Source organism: Schistocerca gregaria, chromosome 1 (genome assembly GCF_023897955.1).
Source record: "Schistocerca gregaria isolate iqSchGreg1 chromosome 1, iqSchGreg1.2, whole genome shotgun sequence".
Taxonomy (NCBI): Eukaryota; Metazoa; Arthropoda; class Insecta; order Orthoptera; family Acrididae; genus Schistocerca; species Schistocerca gregaria.
In genome coordinates this window covers 420,255,785-420,276,839 of record NC_064920.1, presented here as the reverse complement: position 1 = coordinate 420,276,839, position 21,055 = coordinate 420,255,785, and the positions used below count along the sequence as shown (strand labels likewise).

Sequence of the window (21,055 nt, the reverse complement as noted above, 5' to 3'; positions counted from 1 at the left end):
GTTTATGCCTTGTTTCATAAGCATGTGAAAACAAATGTCCTTCAATACAGAAGAGAAAATGTTTCTGAAATGGTTAAGTTTTACAGAATAAGTTCACTCATCCTCCACGAAGAAAATGTAGTATTTACTGTATGCAGAAAATCAAAACTGTATACCATATCATGATTTGAACCCTGTCTCTATCTTTAACATACAATGCAATATGGTGTCTGCCCTCCTGGATACACTCAATGGCCCCACTTGTCATGGGTTTTCCACTCTTTCTGCTGAGATTCTACTTAACTAGTTAGTTAAATACATGTTCCATATATCAATGATGATGTAAATAAAATAGAAAGAAACTTCCACATGGGAAAAATATATTAAAAACGAAGATTCCAAGACTTACCAAGCGGGAAAGCGCCGGTAGATAGGCACAATAAATAAAACACACAAACACACACACAGAATTTCTAGCTTTCGCAACCGACGGTTGCTTCTTCACGAAAGAGGGAAGGAGAGGGAAAGACGAAAGGATGTGGGTTTTAAGGGAGAGGGTAAGGAGTCATTCCAATCCTGGGAGTGGAAAGACTTACCTTAGGGGGAAAAAAGGATAGGTATATACTTGCACGCGCACACACACACACACACGCATATCCATCCATACACACAAAGACACAAGCAGACATATTTAAAGGCAAAGAGTATGGGCAGAGATGTAAGTCAAGGCGGAAGTGTGGAGGCAAAGATGATGTTGAATGACAGGTGAGTTATGAGTGGCGGCAACTTGGCGCCTCGACTGACATCTCTGCCCTTACTCTTTGCCTTTAAATATGTCTGCTTGTGTCCTTGTATGTGCGGATGGATATGTGTGTGTGTGCGAGTGTACACCTGTCCTTCTTCCCCCTAAGGGAAGTCTTTCCACTCCCGGGATTGGAATGACTCCTTACCCTCTCCCTTAAAACCCACATCCTTTCGTCTTTCCCTCTCCTTCCCTCTTTCCTGAAGAAGCAACCGTCGGTTGCGAAAGCTAGAAATTCTGTGTGTGTGTTTGTGTGTTTTATTTATTGTGCCTATCTACCGGCGCTTTCCCGCTTGGTAAATCTTGGAATCTTTGTTTTTAATACATTGTTCCATATATCATATTCACAACAGAAGTTATGATGTGGTATTTGTCAACTGAACAAACAGACAACAAATATTTTAAAATAAATAGAAAAAGATAAAAAATATTAACATGGCTATATACTGGCCATTTACAGTTTTTTTTCTGTACAAATAACTAAATATTTCTATTCAAGAAATATGTGAAAAATATTAATATGGATATGTACTGACCATTTATAGTTTTTTCTGTACAAATAACTAATATTTCTTTTCAAGAAATCTTCCATGTCATAGAAGGAGTTGCTAAACATCTTTATCTCCTTAATATAAAAGCCCAAGAATACTCAGGATTTTAATTTTTACAAAAACTTAAAAGCCTGACAATATTTGTCTGTGTACAATATTCAGCTTAAAAATTTAAACCCCAGAGAAAATCATTGCATCTAGTCAGTTAAAATTGTGCCCACAGCACAGCACAGCACAAGATAACACAATGATGTTACATTGGTCAGTTTCTCAGCTACCTGAACCATCTGTAGTCAAGGTTAGAGGGGGAAGAGATTATAGTTGCTACTTGCCGCCGCTGTGTAATGTTATTATAATCTGGTTGGTTTTTCTATTCATTTCTTCAGTCTGAAGGATGATGAAAAGTGTGACACGGAATTTAGTGGATCATAAAGTGACACTTCAGAGACTGACAGTGTTAGTAAAGTGATGAGAGATAAAAAAGTGATCCAAGTGATGTTAGTTTCTCCAGCATCAGAAAATTTTATGAAACAAACATGACTGCTGAACAACCTCCTGCACCTTCAAAATTTCCCTGTTCTGGAACACCTTCAGACTTAACACTGAATGACTCTTCAGATGTGATGGAATATGTAAGTAAAATATTGATGATGAGTTAGTGAATAGTGTAGTCACTGAGACTAATAGATATGCTTGAAATAAGAACATTGCTGATCAAAGGACACAAACAGTGATGGTGGCACTACAAAGTATTATAAAGAAACAAGCTACTAGATGTATTGTCTAAACATCCACTACTTGCAACTCCAATATCACTTCAGGCAAATGACAGGATGATTCCTGTGAAGTCGACTTCCGTCCCCACCCTTCCCTAATCCAATGGGACTGAGGACTTCTCTGTTTGGTCCCATACATCAAATCGACCAACCAACCAATCAAACCTTTACAATAAGAAATTGAAGAAGGGAAATGATATTACTTTTCATAGTGGTACAGTTACAGCAGTGTGATGGAAAGACAAGTGTGATGTGTCTATTTTGAGCACTATCCATAATGTTGAAATGAAAATTATAAATGGGAGGGGTCTGGAGTCCTACTAGCATATGTGATCTGTGCAGCAGTGTTTTGGATGTGAATGGGAAGAAAAGAAGAGAGGAATGTGTGAAGTCTGTGATGTAGTTCTGTGTATTGTACAATGCTTCAGAGCTTTACACAACAAAGAACATATGAAGATCAAAATGCGCAAAAGTGTATTATTGTAATTTTTATTGTTTATCAAAAACATTACAAACTGTTTTGAAAGAGATTCAGCTCAAATATAGTGTCCTAAGACATTTTATTCTACGAGGAGTGCTTTTTTAAAAACAATGAGTAAACTCAGGGTTTTAATAGAACCTTTTTCAGCATTCTCTTAACACCCTTTAAGTGAATAATTCGTCAAACTACTATTTGGAATAATCTATGATCACAATAAAGTTTTAAATCCAATGATTGAAAAAAACTGGAAATTTTTGTACACACTTTTACAGAAAAATTGTTAAGTTAAGAGGTTAATCTACATTAGGAAATACTTCTGCTGTCTGTCAGACATTTTATTTCCTTGGGCAGATTGTCAAAGATTTTTACTGTATAACTGCGTATTTCCGTCCTCTCTGTGAAAAAAAAATTAGATTCATTAAAGGGCAACACGGTTCACTTTTCCTGCTAGTATTGTACTTGTGAATACATCTGTTACTCTTGAACTCAAATGGATTGATGATAACAAATTTCATAAGTGAATAAATGTACTACGAGGCTGTGGTTAACATCCACTGCTGTTTAAAGAGATGCCTGAAAGATGTAGTCCTACATGTGTAAATTCCACATGTAATTCTAATTACTTTGTTCTGGGCAATGAATACTTTTTGCCTAAGTGAGGAGTTGCCCCAGAATATTATCCTCCTATGACATCACAGAATGAAGATTATTGTTTTGGCAAAAGTAGCAGAACACATTTATTTTAGCTGGTCTAATATATGGCTTTTCCACTTTTAATTTTCAGTCAGTATGCACACAAAAAACACATAACTTTCTACTCTGTTTGTACTTTATTGTTGTTGGTGTACTAAGTTAACAGAAGGTGGTACATTTTTGTTAGTACAAATTATTATTTACTGTTTTCTCTGCTGATGCTTCTTTGCTTGGATTCACTATAATGCTTGGGTCATCTGCAAACTGGACTAATTCTGCCTTCTGACTCAAGTAAAATGGAAGATCATTAATATAAAGGAAGAACACTATCAGGCCAATGATCAAACTCTGTGGGACTCCCATTGTAATTTCTCCTTTTGCAGCTAATGTGGCACACTTCTTTTCTATTACTCAAAAAGGCTAGGATAACTTTCTGCATTCTGTTTATTAAATAAGACTGAAATTAGGCATGGGTTGAACTATGTATTCCTGTAATGGAATATTATTAGTGAGACAATCTAATTGCTTTGATAAGTCAGAGAAGATCCCAAATGCTGCTATTTTATCATTTATAGGTTTTATTATGTTTCCAGTAAATATATAAATAGTTGTCTCAGTAGAGTGGCCTTTTTGAAATCTGAACTGTTATTGTCTTAGACTCCCATTCCTACACAAGTGGATGACAATCCTGGAGTACATTACCTTCTCAGACATTTTAGAATATCATGTAAGATGTGATACTGTGTTTTAGTTATTGACATCCGGAAGGTAAACCTTCTTATTGAGGGCTTAACAATTGTATATTTTGTGTCTGTGAAAACACTTTGAATTAATGATGCATTACATACATGACTAAGAACATTATATATCATCCACTTAATGAACTTTTACATTTTAGACTCATGATGATCTTCCTTAATTCAGATAGGAATGTGAGACTGTTTTTATTTCACTTCTCTTCTAAACTGTTTGCTCCAATTTTCTCATCTATTTTTAAGTTGTCATTAAAAATATCTGCTACCCATGAACTATATGTTACCATGCTCACATTCTCTTTAACAGGAATGGTTTAATCTTCTATGGCTTCTCTTTCTATCACTAAACGAAGTGGCACAGTGGTTAGCTCTCTGGACTTGCATTCCAGAGGACCCGCATCAGGCCACCCACATTTAGGTTTTCCGTGATTTCCTTAAATCACTCCAAGAAAATGTTCACTCCAAGAAAATGTTAGGATGGTTCCTTTGAAAGGATGGGCCAATTTCCTTCCCCATCCTTGATACAATCCGAATTTATGCTTCATCTCTAATGACCTCATTGTCAATGGGACATTAAACCCAATCTTCCTTCTTCCTTTTTCTTTCTTTGGACTCTTTTTAACCATATTCCATACTGATTTTATTTTATTGCCTTAGGAAAGTTCTTGTAGAATGTAAATACTTTTGCTTGTCAAAAGATAACTCTGGAAGCTAGTACATTTTCTTTCTATTGTGTGTGCCTGTTGACAACTCACTGCTTCTGCTTTTTGGTGAGTGTTCTCCTTTCACTTCTAAAGCACATATTTTACTGTCTCATCAGTTAGTTTCAGACAAGATGTACATACTTCTGGTTTCTTTTTTATGACTTTTCTTAATTTGTTGCTATACTGTTTACAATTTGAAAATATTTCTAGATGATTACTTGTCCTGCCAAATTTGTACATTATCCTTTTTCATTGTGAAGAAACTGTAATACTGGCCGTAACCCAAGGTTACTTTAATGACTTCCCAGAATAGCATTTAATTATCTTTTCGGGATAATTGTTTTCAGAAATGTACACAAACTTATTAAGAAATGTGCTGAATTTAGAGCTACCATTAGGCTCATTCTAAATGTCACCCCCATCAACAGTTTTAAGCTTTCTTTAAAATCTTCATTTATTTTCTCACTAACCAGCCTCTTAGATTTTTTTAAATTTATATTTTTATTTATTTATTTATTTTAGCTGTATCTGGGGCTAAGTTATGTAATGGGACTAACTGTGCATCATGATTTGACAGTTGGAATTTTATAACTCAAATTGTAAGTGGCTAGCAGCACCTCTAGATCACTTTCCTGTCAGATTCCTTCAAGAAATTTACATTAAAATCACCACAAATTAACAATTCATTTTTTTATCTGACAAACATCACAACAACCTATCAAAATTGTTGATGAAAATGTCCAAATTACCTGAATACTGTAACACTCACAAATATTACATTTCCCAATTTTTACCTTTAAGTACATGCTTCTATAGTCTGATCTCTACAGAACTGACTTATTTCTGTAATTTTGTGCACATTTTTCTATGAGTATGTCAACCACTCCTTTATCCATATTTATCTACATGAATATGTAGCTAATACACACATCAAAAAAAGTTTTGCATCATCTTGGTTCTCAGGACTCCTGAAGATAGAAGTCGACTGTGGATATTGTATCACAGACACAGTCACTTTGACTATTCAGAGATGTCATTAAACCTGCCCAAAGATGTAAACAACCCTGTGTGAGCAGCACCTATTAAACGGAGGGGTCTGACAACCAATCAGTTTGATTGATTCCACCAAGAAGGAGGTATATGGCTCATGTAGTCTGTAATTCAACCATGCCTAGATAGTCAATACTGTGGTTCAATAGAGTCCGCATTGTTACTTTGTGCCATGAAGGGCTCTCAGCAACAGAAATGTCCAGGAGTCTTGGAGTGAACCAAAGCAATGTTGTTTGGACATGGAGGAGATACAGAGAGACAGGAACTGTCGATGATATGCATCGCTTAGGATGCCTAAGGGCTACTACTGCAGTGGATTATGGCTCAGAGGAACTCTGACAGCACTCCACCATGTTGAATAATGCTTTCCATGCAGCCACAGGACGTCGTGTTACGACTAAAATTATGTGCAACAGGCTGCACAACTTCTCTCCCAACCACCATGGCGAGGTCCACCTTTGCAAAAATTACACCATGCAGCACGGTACAGGTGGCCCCAACAACATGCCGAATCAACCGCTCAGGGTTGGCATCATGTTCTCTTCACCAGTGAGTGTCGCGTATGCCTTCAACCAGATAATTGTCAGAGACATATTTGGAGGCAACCCGGTCAAGCTGAATGCCTTACACACACTGTTCAGCGATTGCAGCATGCTGGAGTTTCGCTGCTGTTTTGGGGTTTCATTATGTGGGGCTGACATATGCCACAGTTGACATGGACAGCGCCATATTGGCTGTACAATACATGAGTGCCATCCTCCGACCAATAGTGCAACCATATCGGCAGCATATTGGCGAGGCATTTGTTTTCATGGGTGACAATTCACATCTTGTGAATAACTTTCTTCAGGATAACAACATCACTCGACTAGAGTGGATCAACCTTATCAAACATTCCTGGGATGGATTGAAAAGGGCTGTTTATGGGTGATATGACCCACCAACCACTCTGAGGGATATATACTGAATTGTTGTTGAGGAGTGAGACGATCTGGACCAACAGTGCCTCAATGAACTTGTGAATAGTATGCCACAACAAATACAGGCATGTATCAATGCAAGAGGACATGTTACTGGGTATTAGAGATACCGGTGTGTACAGCAATCTGGACCACCACCTCTGAAAGTCTCACTTTATTGTGGTACAGCATGCCATGTGTGGTTTTCATGAGCAATAAAAAGGACAGAAATGATGCTTATGTTGATATCTATTCCAGTTTTCTGTACAGGTTCCAGAATTCTCGGAACCGAGGTGATGCAAAACATTTTTTGATGTGTGTATATAACAAGTTATATTAAACTTTTCTATCACTGTGTTTATGTGGTGTTTAGACAGACACATGACGTCAGTTCCAACTACTGAAATCTTTCTAACAATATAACAACTCATTTACTTTATTTTTTAGCCCTCTAATATTCTAAAGAAGTGAGGTGATTTCACCTTTCCCTATTTTCTTCTAAGATAGACTTGGAGCCGCTGTCAACTTAATTTCCTTTATTGCTGTATGTCTGAATTCTGAATTTGTTCTAGTCTCCCGGCACTGTGGAAGCACCTCTGCAGGGTTTAGAGTTTGGTGGGAAAGGGAAGCAGCTCATGACAAATGGAAGCCTTGAGTGAGTGTGAAAGATAGGCTCTGATGACATCACTGGTGGCACGTTGCCTGCAAAAGGCAGGAACCTCAGTTTAAATCCCTGTGTAGCACACAGTCTTAATGTGCCACTCACAACATTCACAGGGCTTTGGTTTTACCCTAATATATATTTTGTACAAAGGTTCCATAATTTTTTTATGTAACTGATGATTTCTTCCAGTTACACTTAAAAGCATGACTGATTTCAGTAATTATAACTTTTCACTGTCAGTGTTCTCATTGGACACATAAGATTTCCCTTATAGATTGCCTGTAACGGATGACATCAGTCATGATCCATCACCACAGCAAATAACCATTTATAACTCTTTAACAGCTACTGTGCCAAAGACAGTATGCTTGTTCAGTGGATTGACTTTTTTATTTTGGTGTTATTCTAAACTGCTTAACCCACTTACCCACCAGAAAGTCTTCTATTGTCACTGTGTGCCATGTGACATAAGCACAGAGGCAATCTTGTACAGTAAACATACTCCCCTGACAGCATACTTCACTATTCTCTCTTGCTCTATCCTTTTTCTAGTCTGATGGAGTATTGGCAATGTCTCACAAAATATGTCAACATTGATATTGTATTCTCAAGGCAATAATTTGATGAAAAATGGGCCTTTCATTTGGACAGATGAAGTGCTTCTTTGTTACAAAGTTTTGATTTATTTACTGGATGATGAATGTGTATGTTTCTGGAATTTGTCCACTACAACCATTTTAAAATCTTTTTAGCAGTTGAACCTTGAGTTGCGGCAAACTGTCATGTGCTATTAGATCCTGGAGGGAATATCATTACAATAAGCCTGTAAACTACCTGTCATAAGATTACTAGCTTCACTTTATTGAAAACTACTGATGGTCTAGTTAAGACCAACATAGAGAATGAGCACACTGAAGATGTGACTATAAGTGCATAGGGACGTAATATGCAGTATACTCTACCATCTCCATAAGTATCATTTACATTGTGTGACAGTTAAATATATGTGTTTAAAATTTCAGCTTGTCTTATATAAAGCAAATAAGATTCATTGTCAGTTGTTTATTAACAGATTAGCAATGTTAAATGTAAATAACATAGGAATGGTAATACGTGATGAGCCAGATTCCAGCTTTTAAGTGAAACCATATATGATTAACAGAAATACTATGCTGTTGACAATATTTGTATAAGCTTGAACATACCTGATGCAGTCCGAATTCTGCAAGCCTGACCACTCCTTTGTCATCAATAAGGACATTGGATGGTTTCAAGTTTCCATGGACAACTGGTGTGCTTAAAGTGTGCAAGTAGTGTAGTCCAGATAGCAACTGTAAACAAAAGATGTATCTTGATAATTTTTGGCTAATGTCTCCTTGAAACAAGTATTTAATTTTATTTGAAATTATTTCCATCCACTGTTTATTTGTTACAATGCTTAGGGTTAAAATTGAAGATAATATTATTAATCTGGCAGTCCATTTCCAGCTGGAAACAGCATTACTTTCTTATACGGATACACCCTGTACTAACACATGCATGGTCATTTTGTATTATTGAGTGCTGAGGAATGGTTGCTAAGGCGATATTTGCATTCAGAAGGGGCATGCTTCAAACCCATCCCCAGTCATTCATACAGAGGAGTCCAGAAAGATGTAGACATTCCTTGATAGTTCATATGTTTGGAACAAAATCACATATTATTGCAACTTTGCATGGTAGCATAGTCCATTGTTTTCTCAATACATCTTGGCATCTGTTTTCCAGCAGATGACAGTGTAGCAATCACTGAAGTAAGATTGTCATTTGAGCAATGCAAGGCCATATTGAAGTAGAACTGGAAGTTTGAAAACATGATGGAGGTACAATGGCAAGGGCATAATGTGTATGGAATTCAGTAAATCAACACTTACAACAATTTACTGTATTCAGGATAAATTTGAAGCCGATGGTACTGCTCAAGATGTGCATAAGGATAGGCCTGGCCAACCATAAACATTTACAACTCCAGCTTCCAGCACTGCTGTTTTGCAACATTTTACTAGGGTACCTTGAAAATCTGTGAAGCAGGATGCACAAGACAGTGGGGTAAGTCGATCAACTGTACGGTGAATTCTGAAGGCTGTAAGTGGAAAGTGATTATTCCAAGATCATTGCACACTATGCACACTATGAGTGAGGATGACCCAGATCGAGGGATGGAGCACTGTGATTGGTCTGAAGGCATGATTCATGAGGATGAATGTTTTGCAAGAGTGATTATCTGGTCTGATGAGCCACAATTCAAACTGAATGATACTGTAAACCAGAACAACTGTTTGCACTGGACTCCTGGAAATCCTCACATTCACATGGAAAAACATATTATCCTACTGGGTGTTAATGTGTGATGTGGTCTGTCATCACATGCTTTAATTGGCTTTTTCTTCTTTGAAGGTACTGTAATTGGTGAGGTTTATCTTCATATGCTGCAACATTGATTTTTATCTGCCATCTGAGAGGTGTTTGAAAATGAAAGATTTTACCTGCAGCAAGATGGTGCTCCACCTCACTATCACAGAGATGTCAGAGCTTACTTGGATGAAAATTTACCTGGACAATGGATAAGTCAAAGAGGAGCTGTTGAGTACTCACCATGGTCTCCACGCCTTACGCCTCTTGACTTCTGCCTATGGGGGACCTTGAAAAATGAAGTTTATCAATGGAAACCAGCTACACTAAAAGAGCTACAAGAAACCATCAAGGCATCCTGTGTGGTTGTCACACCAGCAATCCTGACAGCCATAGTTCAGTCAACAGTTCAGTGGCATCAATGTGTCTGCTAATGGGTGTCACTTTGATCACATAAAATAATCTCTCTCCCCCACCCCCTCCCATGCTAGAATTATAATGGTATGTCATTTTGTTCCACCAATATTGACTATCAAACAGTATCTACACTTTTCTGGTGAGCTCTGAATTTGCGTTTCACATGACTTTTCTAAGTCAACTGAGGGAAATGCTGGGATGGTGCCTTTGAAGACACTATCGTCTTAGTGTGTGCTGTTTTAAGTTGAGCCAGTGCTTTCCATGTAATAATTTCACTGTTAACATGACGTAAAACTTTAATCTTTCATTTTCGTCTTTCATGTGCTCTTCTACATCTACATCTACATCCATACTCCGCAAGCCACCTGACGGTGTGTGGCGGAGGGTACCCTGAGTACCTCTATCGGTTCTCCCTTCTATTCCAGTCTCGTATTGTACGTGGAAAGAAGGATTGTCGGTATGCTTCTGTGTGGGCTCTAATCTCTCTGATTTTATCCTCATGGTCTCTTCGCGAGATATACGTAGGAGGGAGCAATATACTGCTTGACTCTTCAGTGAAGGTATGTTCTCGAAACTTTAACAAAAGCCCGTACCGAGCTACTAAGCGTCTCTCCTGCAGAGTCTTCCACTGGAGTTTATCTATCATCTCCGTAACACTTTCGCAATTACTAAATGATCCTGTAACGAAGCGTGCTGCTCTCCGTTGGATCTTCTCTATCTCTTCTATCAACCCTACCTGGTGCGGATCCCACACTGCTGAGCAGTATTCAAGCATTGGGCGAACAAGCGTACTGTAACCTACTTCCTTTGTTGTCGGATTGCATTTTCTTAAGATTCTTCCAATGAATCTCAGTCTGGCATCTGCTTTACCGACGATCAACTTTATATGATCATTCCATTTTAAATCACTCCTAATGAGTACTCCCAGATAATTTATGGAATTAACTGCTTCCAGTTGCTGACCTGCTATTTTGTAGCTAAATGATAAGGGACCTATCTTTCTATGTATTCGCATCACATTACACTTGTCTACATTGAGATTCAATTGCCATTCCGTGCACCATGCGTCAATTCGTTGCAGATCCTCCTGCATTTCAGTACAATTTTCTATTGTTGCAACCTCTCGATACACCACAGCATCATCTGTAAAAAGCCTCAGTGAACTTCCGATGTCATCCACCAGGTCATTTATGTATATTGTGAATAGCAACGGTCCTATGACACTCCCCTGCGGCACACCTGAAATCACTCTTACTTCGGAAGACTTCTCTCCATTGAGAATGACATGCTGCGTTCTGTTATCTAGGAACTCCTCAATCCAATCACACAATTGATCTGATAGTCCGTATGCTCTTACTTTGTTCATTAAACGACTGTGGGGAACTGTGTCAAACGCCTTGCGGAAGTCAAGAAACACAGCATCTACCTGTGAACCCGTGTCTAAGGCCCTCTGAGTCTCGTGGACGAATAGCGAGAGCTGGGTTTCACACGACCGTCTTTTTCGAAACCCATGCTGATTCCTACAGAGTAGATTTCTAGTCTCCAGAAAAGACATTATACTCGAACATAATACGTGTTCCAAAATTCTACAACTGATCGACGTTAGAGATATAGGTCTATAGTTCTGCACATCTGTTCGACGTCCCTTCTTGAAAACGGGGATGACCTGTGCCCTTTTCCAATCCTTTGGAACGCTTCGCTCTTCTAGAGACCTACGGTACACCGCTGCAAGAAGGGGGGCAAGTTCCTTCGCGTACTCTGTGTAAAATCGAACTGGTATTCCATCAGGACCAGCGGCCTTTCCTCTTTTGAGCGATTTTAATCGTTTCTCTATCCCTCTGTCGTCTATTTCGATATCTACCATTTTGTCAACTGTGCGACAATCTAGAGAAGGAACTACAGTGCAGTCTTCCTCTATGAAACAGCTTTGGAAGAAGACATTTAGTAATTCGGCCTTTAGTCTGTCATCCTCTGTTTCAGTACCATTTTGGTCACAGAGTGTCTGGACATTTTGTTTTGATCCACCTACCGCTTTGACATAGGACCAAAATTTCTTAGGATTTTCTGCCAAGTCAGTACATAGAACTTTACTTTCGAATTCATTGAAAGCCTCTCGCATAGCCCTCCTCACACTGCATTTCGCTTCGCGTAATTTTTGTTTGTCTGCAAGGCTTTGGCTATGTTTATGTTTGGTGTGAAGTTCCCTTTGCTTCCACAGCAGTTTTCTAACTCGGTTGTTGTACCACGGTGGCTCTTTCCCATCTCTTACGATCCTGCTTGGCACATACTCATCTAATGCATATTGTACCATGGTTTTGAACTTTGTCCACTGATCCTCAACACTGTCTGTACTTGAGACAAAACTTTTGTGTTGAGCCACCAAGTACTCTGAAATCTGCTTTTTGTCACTTTTGCTAAACAGAAAAATCTTCCTACCTTTTTTAATATTTCTATTTACGGCTGAAATCATCGATTCAGTAACCGCTTTATGATCGCTGATTCCCTGTTCTGCATTAACTGATTCAAATAGTTCGGGTCTGTTTGTCACCAGAAGGTCTAATATGTTATCGCCACGAGTCAGTTTTCTGTTTAACTGCTCAAGGTAGTTTTCAGATAAAGCACTTAAAAATTTTTCACTGGATTCTTTGTCCCTGCCACCCGTTATGAATGTTTGAGTCTCCCAGTCTATATCCGGCAAATTAAAATCTCCACCCAGAACTATAACATGGTGGGGAAATCTACTCGAAATATTTTCCAAATTATTCTTCAGGTGCTGAGCCACAACAGCTGCTGAGCCCGGGGGCCTATAGAGACATCCAATTACCATGTCTGAGCCTGCTTTAACCGTGACCTTCACCCAAATCATTTCACAATTCGAATCTCCGTCAATTTCCTTCGATACTATTGCACTTCTTATCGCTATAAACACGCCTCCCCCTTCACTGTCCAGCCTATCTCTGCGGTATACATTCCAATCCGAGTTTAGGATTTCATTGCTGTTTACGTCTGGTTTCAGCCAACTTTCTGTTCCTAGTACTATATGGGCGTTGTGACCGTTTATTAATGAGAGCAGTTCTGGGACCTTTCTATAGACGCTCCTGCAGTTTACTATAAGCACATTAATATTGTTATTCCTTGTTGCATTTTGCCTACTCCTGCCTTGCCGCGTCTCAGGAGGCGTCTTGTCGGGCCTAGGGAAACAAGTTAAAGAAACCTGGAGATAAAATATGTAATTACTGTGAGTATGTAATGTCTGATAGCCAACAATGTCTGTCACTTTTGTATCTGTACAAGTGTGACAATGATACAAAACCATCCTGTTGGCACTACTCTAGCTGATGGTAATTGCTTGACCTAGAAGCCAGGGAGCTGGAACCAGAAGAGGGCAAATTCGTTGTGTTTGTCAAGCTATGGAGGATCAGAGAGTGCGAACACCATGTAGAGCCTGGTACAAGAACAAAATGCAACCATTGTGAATGACAGAAATGACTAGCATGTGGAGCCAAGAGCATGATGCGAAGTGAACATTGGATCTGTGTTAGTCAATTTCAACATAAGAACTGACTGGCCCAGACTATCACCACTGGCAACTGGACTCCTAGGTCAGTGGATTCTGTGCATACAACACTTTGCACACACCACCCATGATAGCTTTCTGCACTACTCTGGGGTGAGACACATGCCAGTTCATCTGTGCCATATGTGTGTCCACTGGTGGGGCTAATACTGGTACATTCCTTCCCCCTGAAAAGGCCATCCAGGGCCACAAATGGCCTTGTTTCTGCTATGACCTCTATCACAAAACTGGAGAGGGTGCGAGATTCCTTGGCAGTGGGTCTACAACCAAAGTAGTTGAATAACAACTTGGTGATCTCCACCAGAATGGTGGAATATTACAGAGACTGGCATAAGGGCACATCCATCTGCATTGGTGAGGGTGAATATTCATCCACAGCTGAGTGGGGGAAGGAGGGCACTGGTTCCTATTCCACAGCTCAGGACTGGGAGTCACATGAGCAATCGCTGGTGGCACCCCATTCCTTGGGGGAGAGTAGGACAGAAGGCACAGTGGGGGAGGCAGTGAGTGTGCATACTGCTATGAGTGGGTGCCTCCTACAGGGAAAATGCCATGACCAACCCTGTCACCCAGGCAGCACATAAACACCGCAGGCCCAACAGGTCATGGACGCAACTGATTTGAATGACAGGTCAGCTGCTCCCAACTGATATCCACCAGACAAATGCCAACCTAGTGGCCCACCAATATACCTGTCAGCCACCTATGCTGCCAGCCATAAGACTAGCTCCAAATGGCAGCCCCATGAAGAAAACACATAGGCCCATAATGATCTGGGGTGTGCAACTCAAAGTCCTCGCAGCTGGCACCCATGCAAATGTTCTGCCGACTGCACTTATTAACTGTTGTCACACAGTACATGGAAAGGAAGCTAGATGAGGCTGCCACAGATTTGATTATTTGGGACTTGAAAGTTTGGCATGTACTGCTCCATCTCTGAAATGGGTGAAATGGAGTGATAGATGGTAGACACAGTTGTGAATGGAAAAATCCTCAAACTCCTTTGATGCAAATTGCTGACCATTATCAGACAGGTAGGGTCCAGGTGGTGCTGTTGATAGTAAAAATGACTGAAAACACACTAATAATTGCTGTTGAAATCGCGGAGGATTGGACAATGCACCCAACACCAACAACCACATGCTTGCCAAAAGAGGGCCTATGAAGTTGATGTATGCTCTGTCCCAAGATTTCTCCAGAACTGTCCATGAGTAAAACTGATGTGGCAGTACAGCATAGTTCAGTGCACAGACCGTGCAAGCCCATACAAGATGTTCAATGTTGCATTCACAGTAGATGTGTTGCCAGGCCAAAACATTCATGTGAGACATACACCAGTGTGATGTATGCAGCAGCTGGAGTATGCAAGGACCCAACACTTAAGGGATGACAATTGGACAGCTTTGCTCCTCTGTGTCAAGTATGAGGACCCAATAGGACAATGTTGAATTGTTCATGCAGTAGGAAAAAGGTACTCCATGCAGAATCTGTTCTGAGGGAGAGCACTTGGTCCATACCATCTGGACTACTGAAATGATTTTCCAGAAAAGGAGGTCAATTGTCACAACTTCCCATGCTGCTAGAGGAAAATCCAGCAACCTTCTTCCCTGCCTGTGAGTAGGTACTTTGCACTACTGAAAGTTTCTCTGATGCGTAAATGCTGGGCTGCTCAGTGCCATTTGGGTTACAATATCACAGATCTGCACCTATCCCAGGGTTAGCAGTTTATGCAGCATAAAAGAAGCTTCATGAGGAGTGCAGCACAAACTGAATATCCAATTGACAGTCTGCAGACCACGTGAATTTGTCTCCCTTTTTGCAAAGCCAGTTAGGGGATGGCAGATGTTCACAGCATGGGGAATTAAGTTCACATAACAAGAATTACTGCCCAAAGGGGACTGGAGAACCTTCAGGTTCCTGGGTACCAGGAGTTTTGTGATGGCTTTTATGTGCTTATCTTTAGGGATGAGGCCATCTTTGTTAAGCATAGCCCAAAAAATGCACATTTGGGGCAAAAAATTGCATTTTTCCAATTTGAAATGTAGGCTTTTTCCAGATGGCTATGGAAAACTGCCAGCAGGTTTTATAAACACTCCTTGTGTGTGGACCCCATGACCCACATATCACTGATGTAGCTGATACAAGAGAGAATGTTGTTAAATCAAATGCTCCAAATTCCTTTCATAAATTCTAAACTTACACCTACATCTACATGGATACTGTGCAAATCACATTCAAGTGCCTGGCAGAGGGGTAATTGAACCATCTTCACAATTCTCTACTATTCCAATCTCATATAGCGCACGGAAAGAATGAACACCTATATCTTTCCGTACGAGCTCTGATTTCCCTTATTTTATCGTGGTGATCATTCCTTCCTATGTAGGTCAGTGTCAACAAAATATTTTCGCATTCGGAGGAGAATGTTGGTGATTGGAATTTTGTGAGGAGATCCTATCGCAACGAAAAACGCCTTTCTTTTAATGATTTCCAGCCCAAATCCTGTATCATTTCTGTAACACTCTCAACCATATTTCGTGATAATACAAAACATGCTGCCTTTCTTTGAACTTTTTTGATGTATTCCATCAGTCCTATCTGGTAAGGATCCCACACGACACAGCAGTATTCTAAAAGAAACGGACAAGCATCGTGTAGGCAGTCTCCTTAGTAGGTCTGTTACATTTTCTAAGTGTCCTGCCAATAAAACGCAGTCTTTGGTTAGCCTTCTCCACAACATTTTCTATGTGTTCCTTCCAATTTAAGTTGTTTTTAATTGTAATACCTAGGCATTTAGTTGAATTTACAGCTTTTAGATAAGACTGATTTATTGTGTAACTGAAGTTTTACGAGTTCCTTTTAGCACTCATGTGGATGACCTCACACTTTGCGTTATTTAGGGTCAACTGCCACTTTTCACACCATTCAGATATCTTTTCTAAATCGTTTTGCAGTTTGTTTTGATCTTCTGATGACTTTATTAGTCAATAAACGAAAACATCATCTGTAAACAACTGAAGACGGCTGCTCAGATTGTCTCCAAAATCATTTATACAGATAAGGAACAGTGAAGGACCTATAACAATACCTTGGGGAACGCCAGAAATCACTTCTGTTTTACTTGATGACTTTCCATCAATTACTACAAACTCGTGACACATGAAATTCCAAAGGGAAAGCATTTAAACTGGTGAAGCTCAAATCAGGCGTTGATCACTAAGAAATGCTGAAAGCAGCGTCCAAAGGCAATTGCAATTATGCATTTTGCAAGTTGATGCAGGAGAAATACTGGCCCTCTGACAACTTCATCAACAACTCCTCCAAAAGCAAAGTGGGATATGAGACCACAACACATTAAATGTTGAACATTTGCTTAAAACTGCCACAAAGGTGTGAGGTACCATTTGGCCTCTGAATCAGCACCAATGGTCTGGCTCACTGACTGATCAAGCAGGAGAAATAATGCTTAGTTCCTGCCAATGCTGCAACTTGACCTTGATAGTGTCACACATGGTGAAGGTAGTGGGGCAGGGATAACAAAATTTCAGTATTGCTCATGGCTGAAGAGAGATATGGACCTCAAACTTTTCTCTCTGACCCAAGGTATTCTCCAGTAGCTGGTTGTAAGACCTTAGTGAAAGGTCCAAATCTTGAAAAGGGGCCAATTGGGATGTTAAATGGACTTTGTCAATGACCTGTTTAGTGCATGTATCTAACTTCACCTGCTGCCATTTGTTAGAAAGTATGTCCCTTGCCAATGTTGTAAGTTCATGTCATTCAGCAATCTGCATTACTTCAGTTAAAAAAGAGTCACATGTGACCTGTGACCTAGTTTAGAACTTGAGGAAGAGTGCTAATCACATGATCATAGCCCTAATTAGTGACTCTGCATATGAGGTAGCACACTGGGGGACAATGAAACTGATACTTGTCTGAGAGATGTTGCAGAATGGTGATCCAGTTTGCATATGACTTCCTGCAACTGTGCCACCACCTCATATGTTTGATGACCAAAATACTGTGGGAACAACTGACAGAGTTCCACAAAAGTAACTTCAGTAGTCAGCTTCATATTTGGCCTTATCAGTTGAATCAGTGATATACCTTACCCGGCAGTGCGGTAAGAACCAGCATAGGTTATTTTCCTGCCTTCTGTAGCCTCGTCAAAACCAACAAATAGCATCAAGAGTGATGGGGGAGAAGGCTTCTCTGCGGATGTCTGGTCCACAACCAGCATGACGTGGGAATGGATTGATTCCACATTCTGTTTGAACAACTCCTGCAGCTGCTCCTGCTGTCCCCGTTATAACTGTTGTTGCTTCTGGAGGTGCAACTGTTCCTGTCAGCATTGCAAAAAAGCCAAGTACATTATTGCCACAAATTAACACCATGAAAAAAAAAAAAGCCTCACGCACATATGTATTTCCTCCATCACCACTTTGTACCTGCACCAGTGTGCCAAGGCTGTGGAACCATCCTGTCAGCACAAGTGTCACACCTCTAGCTGACTGTGAGTGCTCAACCCAGAAAAGGGAAAACTCGATGTTCTGATTCAGTCTACAGGGAGCAGAGTCTGCACACTGCATAGAGACTTCCGTGGAGAAGAGCACAAAATGCAACTCGTGTGAATGACAAAAGCAACTAGCATGTGGAACCAAGAGAATGGTGTGATGTGCAAGCCACTCCATGTTAACTCAATGTTAGCATGAGAGCTGACTGGACCAGCCTATAGCTGCCATGAAGTAAACTTCTCGATCATGTGTTCTGCACATAAGATGCTTTGCACATGCTGTCTGTGATAACTATCTGCAATATTCTGCTGTGAAAACTGTACCCGTTTACCTGTGTCAATATGTATGTCTAATGGTGAGGATACTAAAGTCACCTTCTGTATCTTGGGTATTAGTAATCACTTCAGCTGTATTTTGGTCCTTTATTACTGTACCACTACCAATTTCATGGTGTTACAGTCACATCTTCAGGTGACATATGATTAAAACATTAGAGTGGAAATGCTTGGAATCTTTTTTCCCAACATTCTTTGCCTGTCAAATATGTAACACCACTAAAAGACGGTATGTCATTCATTAAAAACTGCCAAATTACAATACAATGGATGGGTCAAAAACAAATAGTATTATAGTGATAACTTCTCCAATCTATATGGAACCGCATACAGGGGACGCGGCCATGTGCTCTGTCATACTGACAGCAAGAAAAATGAATTACTGACGTTACTGGGATTAAGCACCTGTGGTGGGTCAGTCACATCCTCACTACTCATTAAATAGGTCTATGAATCTCTCACATACTTCCTTTGAGTCACTCAGCAATTTTTCATTGCCTCTTATTATTATGTTATTGCACACTGCATTGTCACTTCACCTGATTTCCTTGTTTAGTATACTCCACACTGTTTTGCTAACATTGCATGGACTGCCTCATCTGTTCTGCATACATCTGTGGTTTTAATGTCTTAAGTGCTTCCCCGTAGGTTTTTCTACATGCTTTATATTTCGGTTGGAAGTACTGCTGTTTGGTGTCAATAAAAAGAATACATAAATCCTTCATATCATCCTTTAATTTTATCACGTTAGGGGGAAGTTTAAGATACTAGGAACTGTCAGTTTTCCTTAGTTTTTGGACCACTGGACAAGCTTTATTAAGACAGCGGGTTACTGTTGTATAAAATATGTCCTTCTTTTCATTAAAATCTTCTGTTTCATATAGGCGTACCTGATTCCAGTTTCCTTGTGTCAGGATTTCCTTTAATGTATGATAGTCTAGCTTTTATGTGTAAATAGGTCCCCACAAGATACTATTTCTTTGTCTACATGAAGCTCTAGGAATAATTTACTGTGATCTGAAATATGGTTCTCAACAGTTATAACTACAAGGTCTTCCTTGATTAAGTTTGTAATAATGTGGTCAATACATGTCTGAGAGTCACATGTTATTCTCGTTGATGTTGAATTCACATGGATGTAACTATAGGACTGTAACACACAAGTATATCTAAGACAATGTAAACCATTAGTTAACAAGGCAACGTTCACATTACCTGTTATTGTAGTCTGTTTTTTAAGAGATGAGAGTTTATCAGCAAATTCCTCTAAATGACAAAGGAATTCTTCCATGTCACTGTTAGAGGACCTGTACAGGCCAATTATTATTAAATTGCTATTTCCGAGCTTTGTTCTTGTTTCAGATATTTCAAAAACCATCCCATATGCAAATTTATCTACCCAGTCAATTTTTTGCACTGGACATTATTTTTGACATAAATACCAACATCACCACATTTATGTTGTTTTTTTCAGTACTCACTGACAGTTTTATAATTACTTAAATTGTCAACTAATTATAAACCCCATCTAAGTGCCAAAAATAAAAAAAATCATTTTATTGTCAAAATATGGGCTACGTGCCTAACTTTTCTCAGTAAAACCAGGCTATCTAGTAAACAATGTGAAAGTGGCTTAAAACATTGCCACCGGAATGCACCAAGTGCTAAGTGCCATCTGTTCTGAAACAAAATCTGGGCTACATGCCCATGCTGTTGTTTATAGTTTGAGGTTCGTTTGTGTTCAAGTTGCAGTGATTAGTCCTGTCTGTTGTGTTTACTATTGTGGTTTATGTGAGGGATGAAACAAGAAAACATCAGAAAAGGGGTTTACCAGATAAATAAGAATCTAAGAGCCAAGGGAAAACCATATGAGAACAATAAGGAAGTTACTGTATCTAAAAAACAACCTCTAACGGAAGAGGTGTAAGTGTATATGATAACTTTAACGCCTTAGAACTAAGGCTTTTTTTGAAGAACTTATCTTGATTATGATTTTCCTGCAGTGTTTTAAGCTAACCTATATTTAGATTATGCAGACAACATTAGGTTATGGTTGACTTGGTTCCTGGACTATAGTAAACCTACCAACTGTGCAGAGTTGCTTGATTTTGTCTTTGTTCTTTAACTAGTTTGTTTGCTCACACAGCACTTCTGTAGGCCTAACTGACTTTTCATAATAATATAGTTAGTATAGAAAACAGTAAACAGTAGTTTCCAGATTTTTATAACAGTAAAATGATGTTTATTATTCTTCCCACACCCCTTTATTTACATATATAAATGGTAGACTTAGCTCGGTTTTTATGTTAGAGAGGTTGGCACATAGCCCTGTTCTTGTTTTGTTCCATCAACAATTTTTTGTTGTTGTTGTTAAATGTTTTACAGTAACTTTACTCTAAAAATGTTTGTA

At 39.4% G+C, this 21,055-nt stretch overlaps 1 protein-coding gene across 1 annotated transcript in view; it reads right to left on the bottom strand.

Annotated features, from left to right (window-relative positions):
• The window catches only part of LOC126352186 (serine/threonine-protein kinase/endoribonuclease IRE2-like), a 78,117-nt gene that overhangs the window by 40,482 nt on the left and 16,580 nt on the right, over positions 1–21,055 (bottom strand). The window contains exon 3 of the mRNA XM_050002671.1: positions 8,620–8,745. Within this exon, the coding sequence (XP_049858628.1) occupies positions 8,620–8,745 (126 nt within the window). The remainder of the gene's footprint in view (positions 1–8,619; positions 8,746–21,055) is intronic.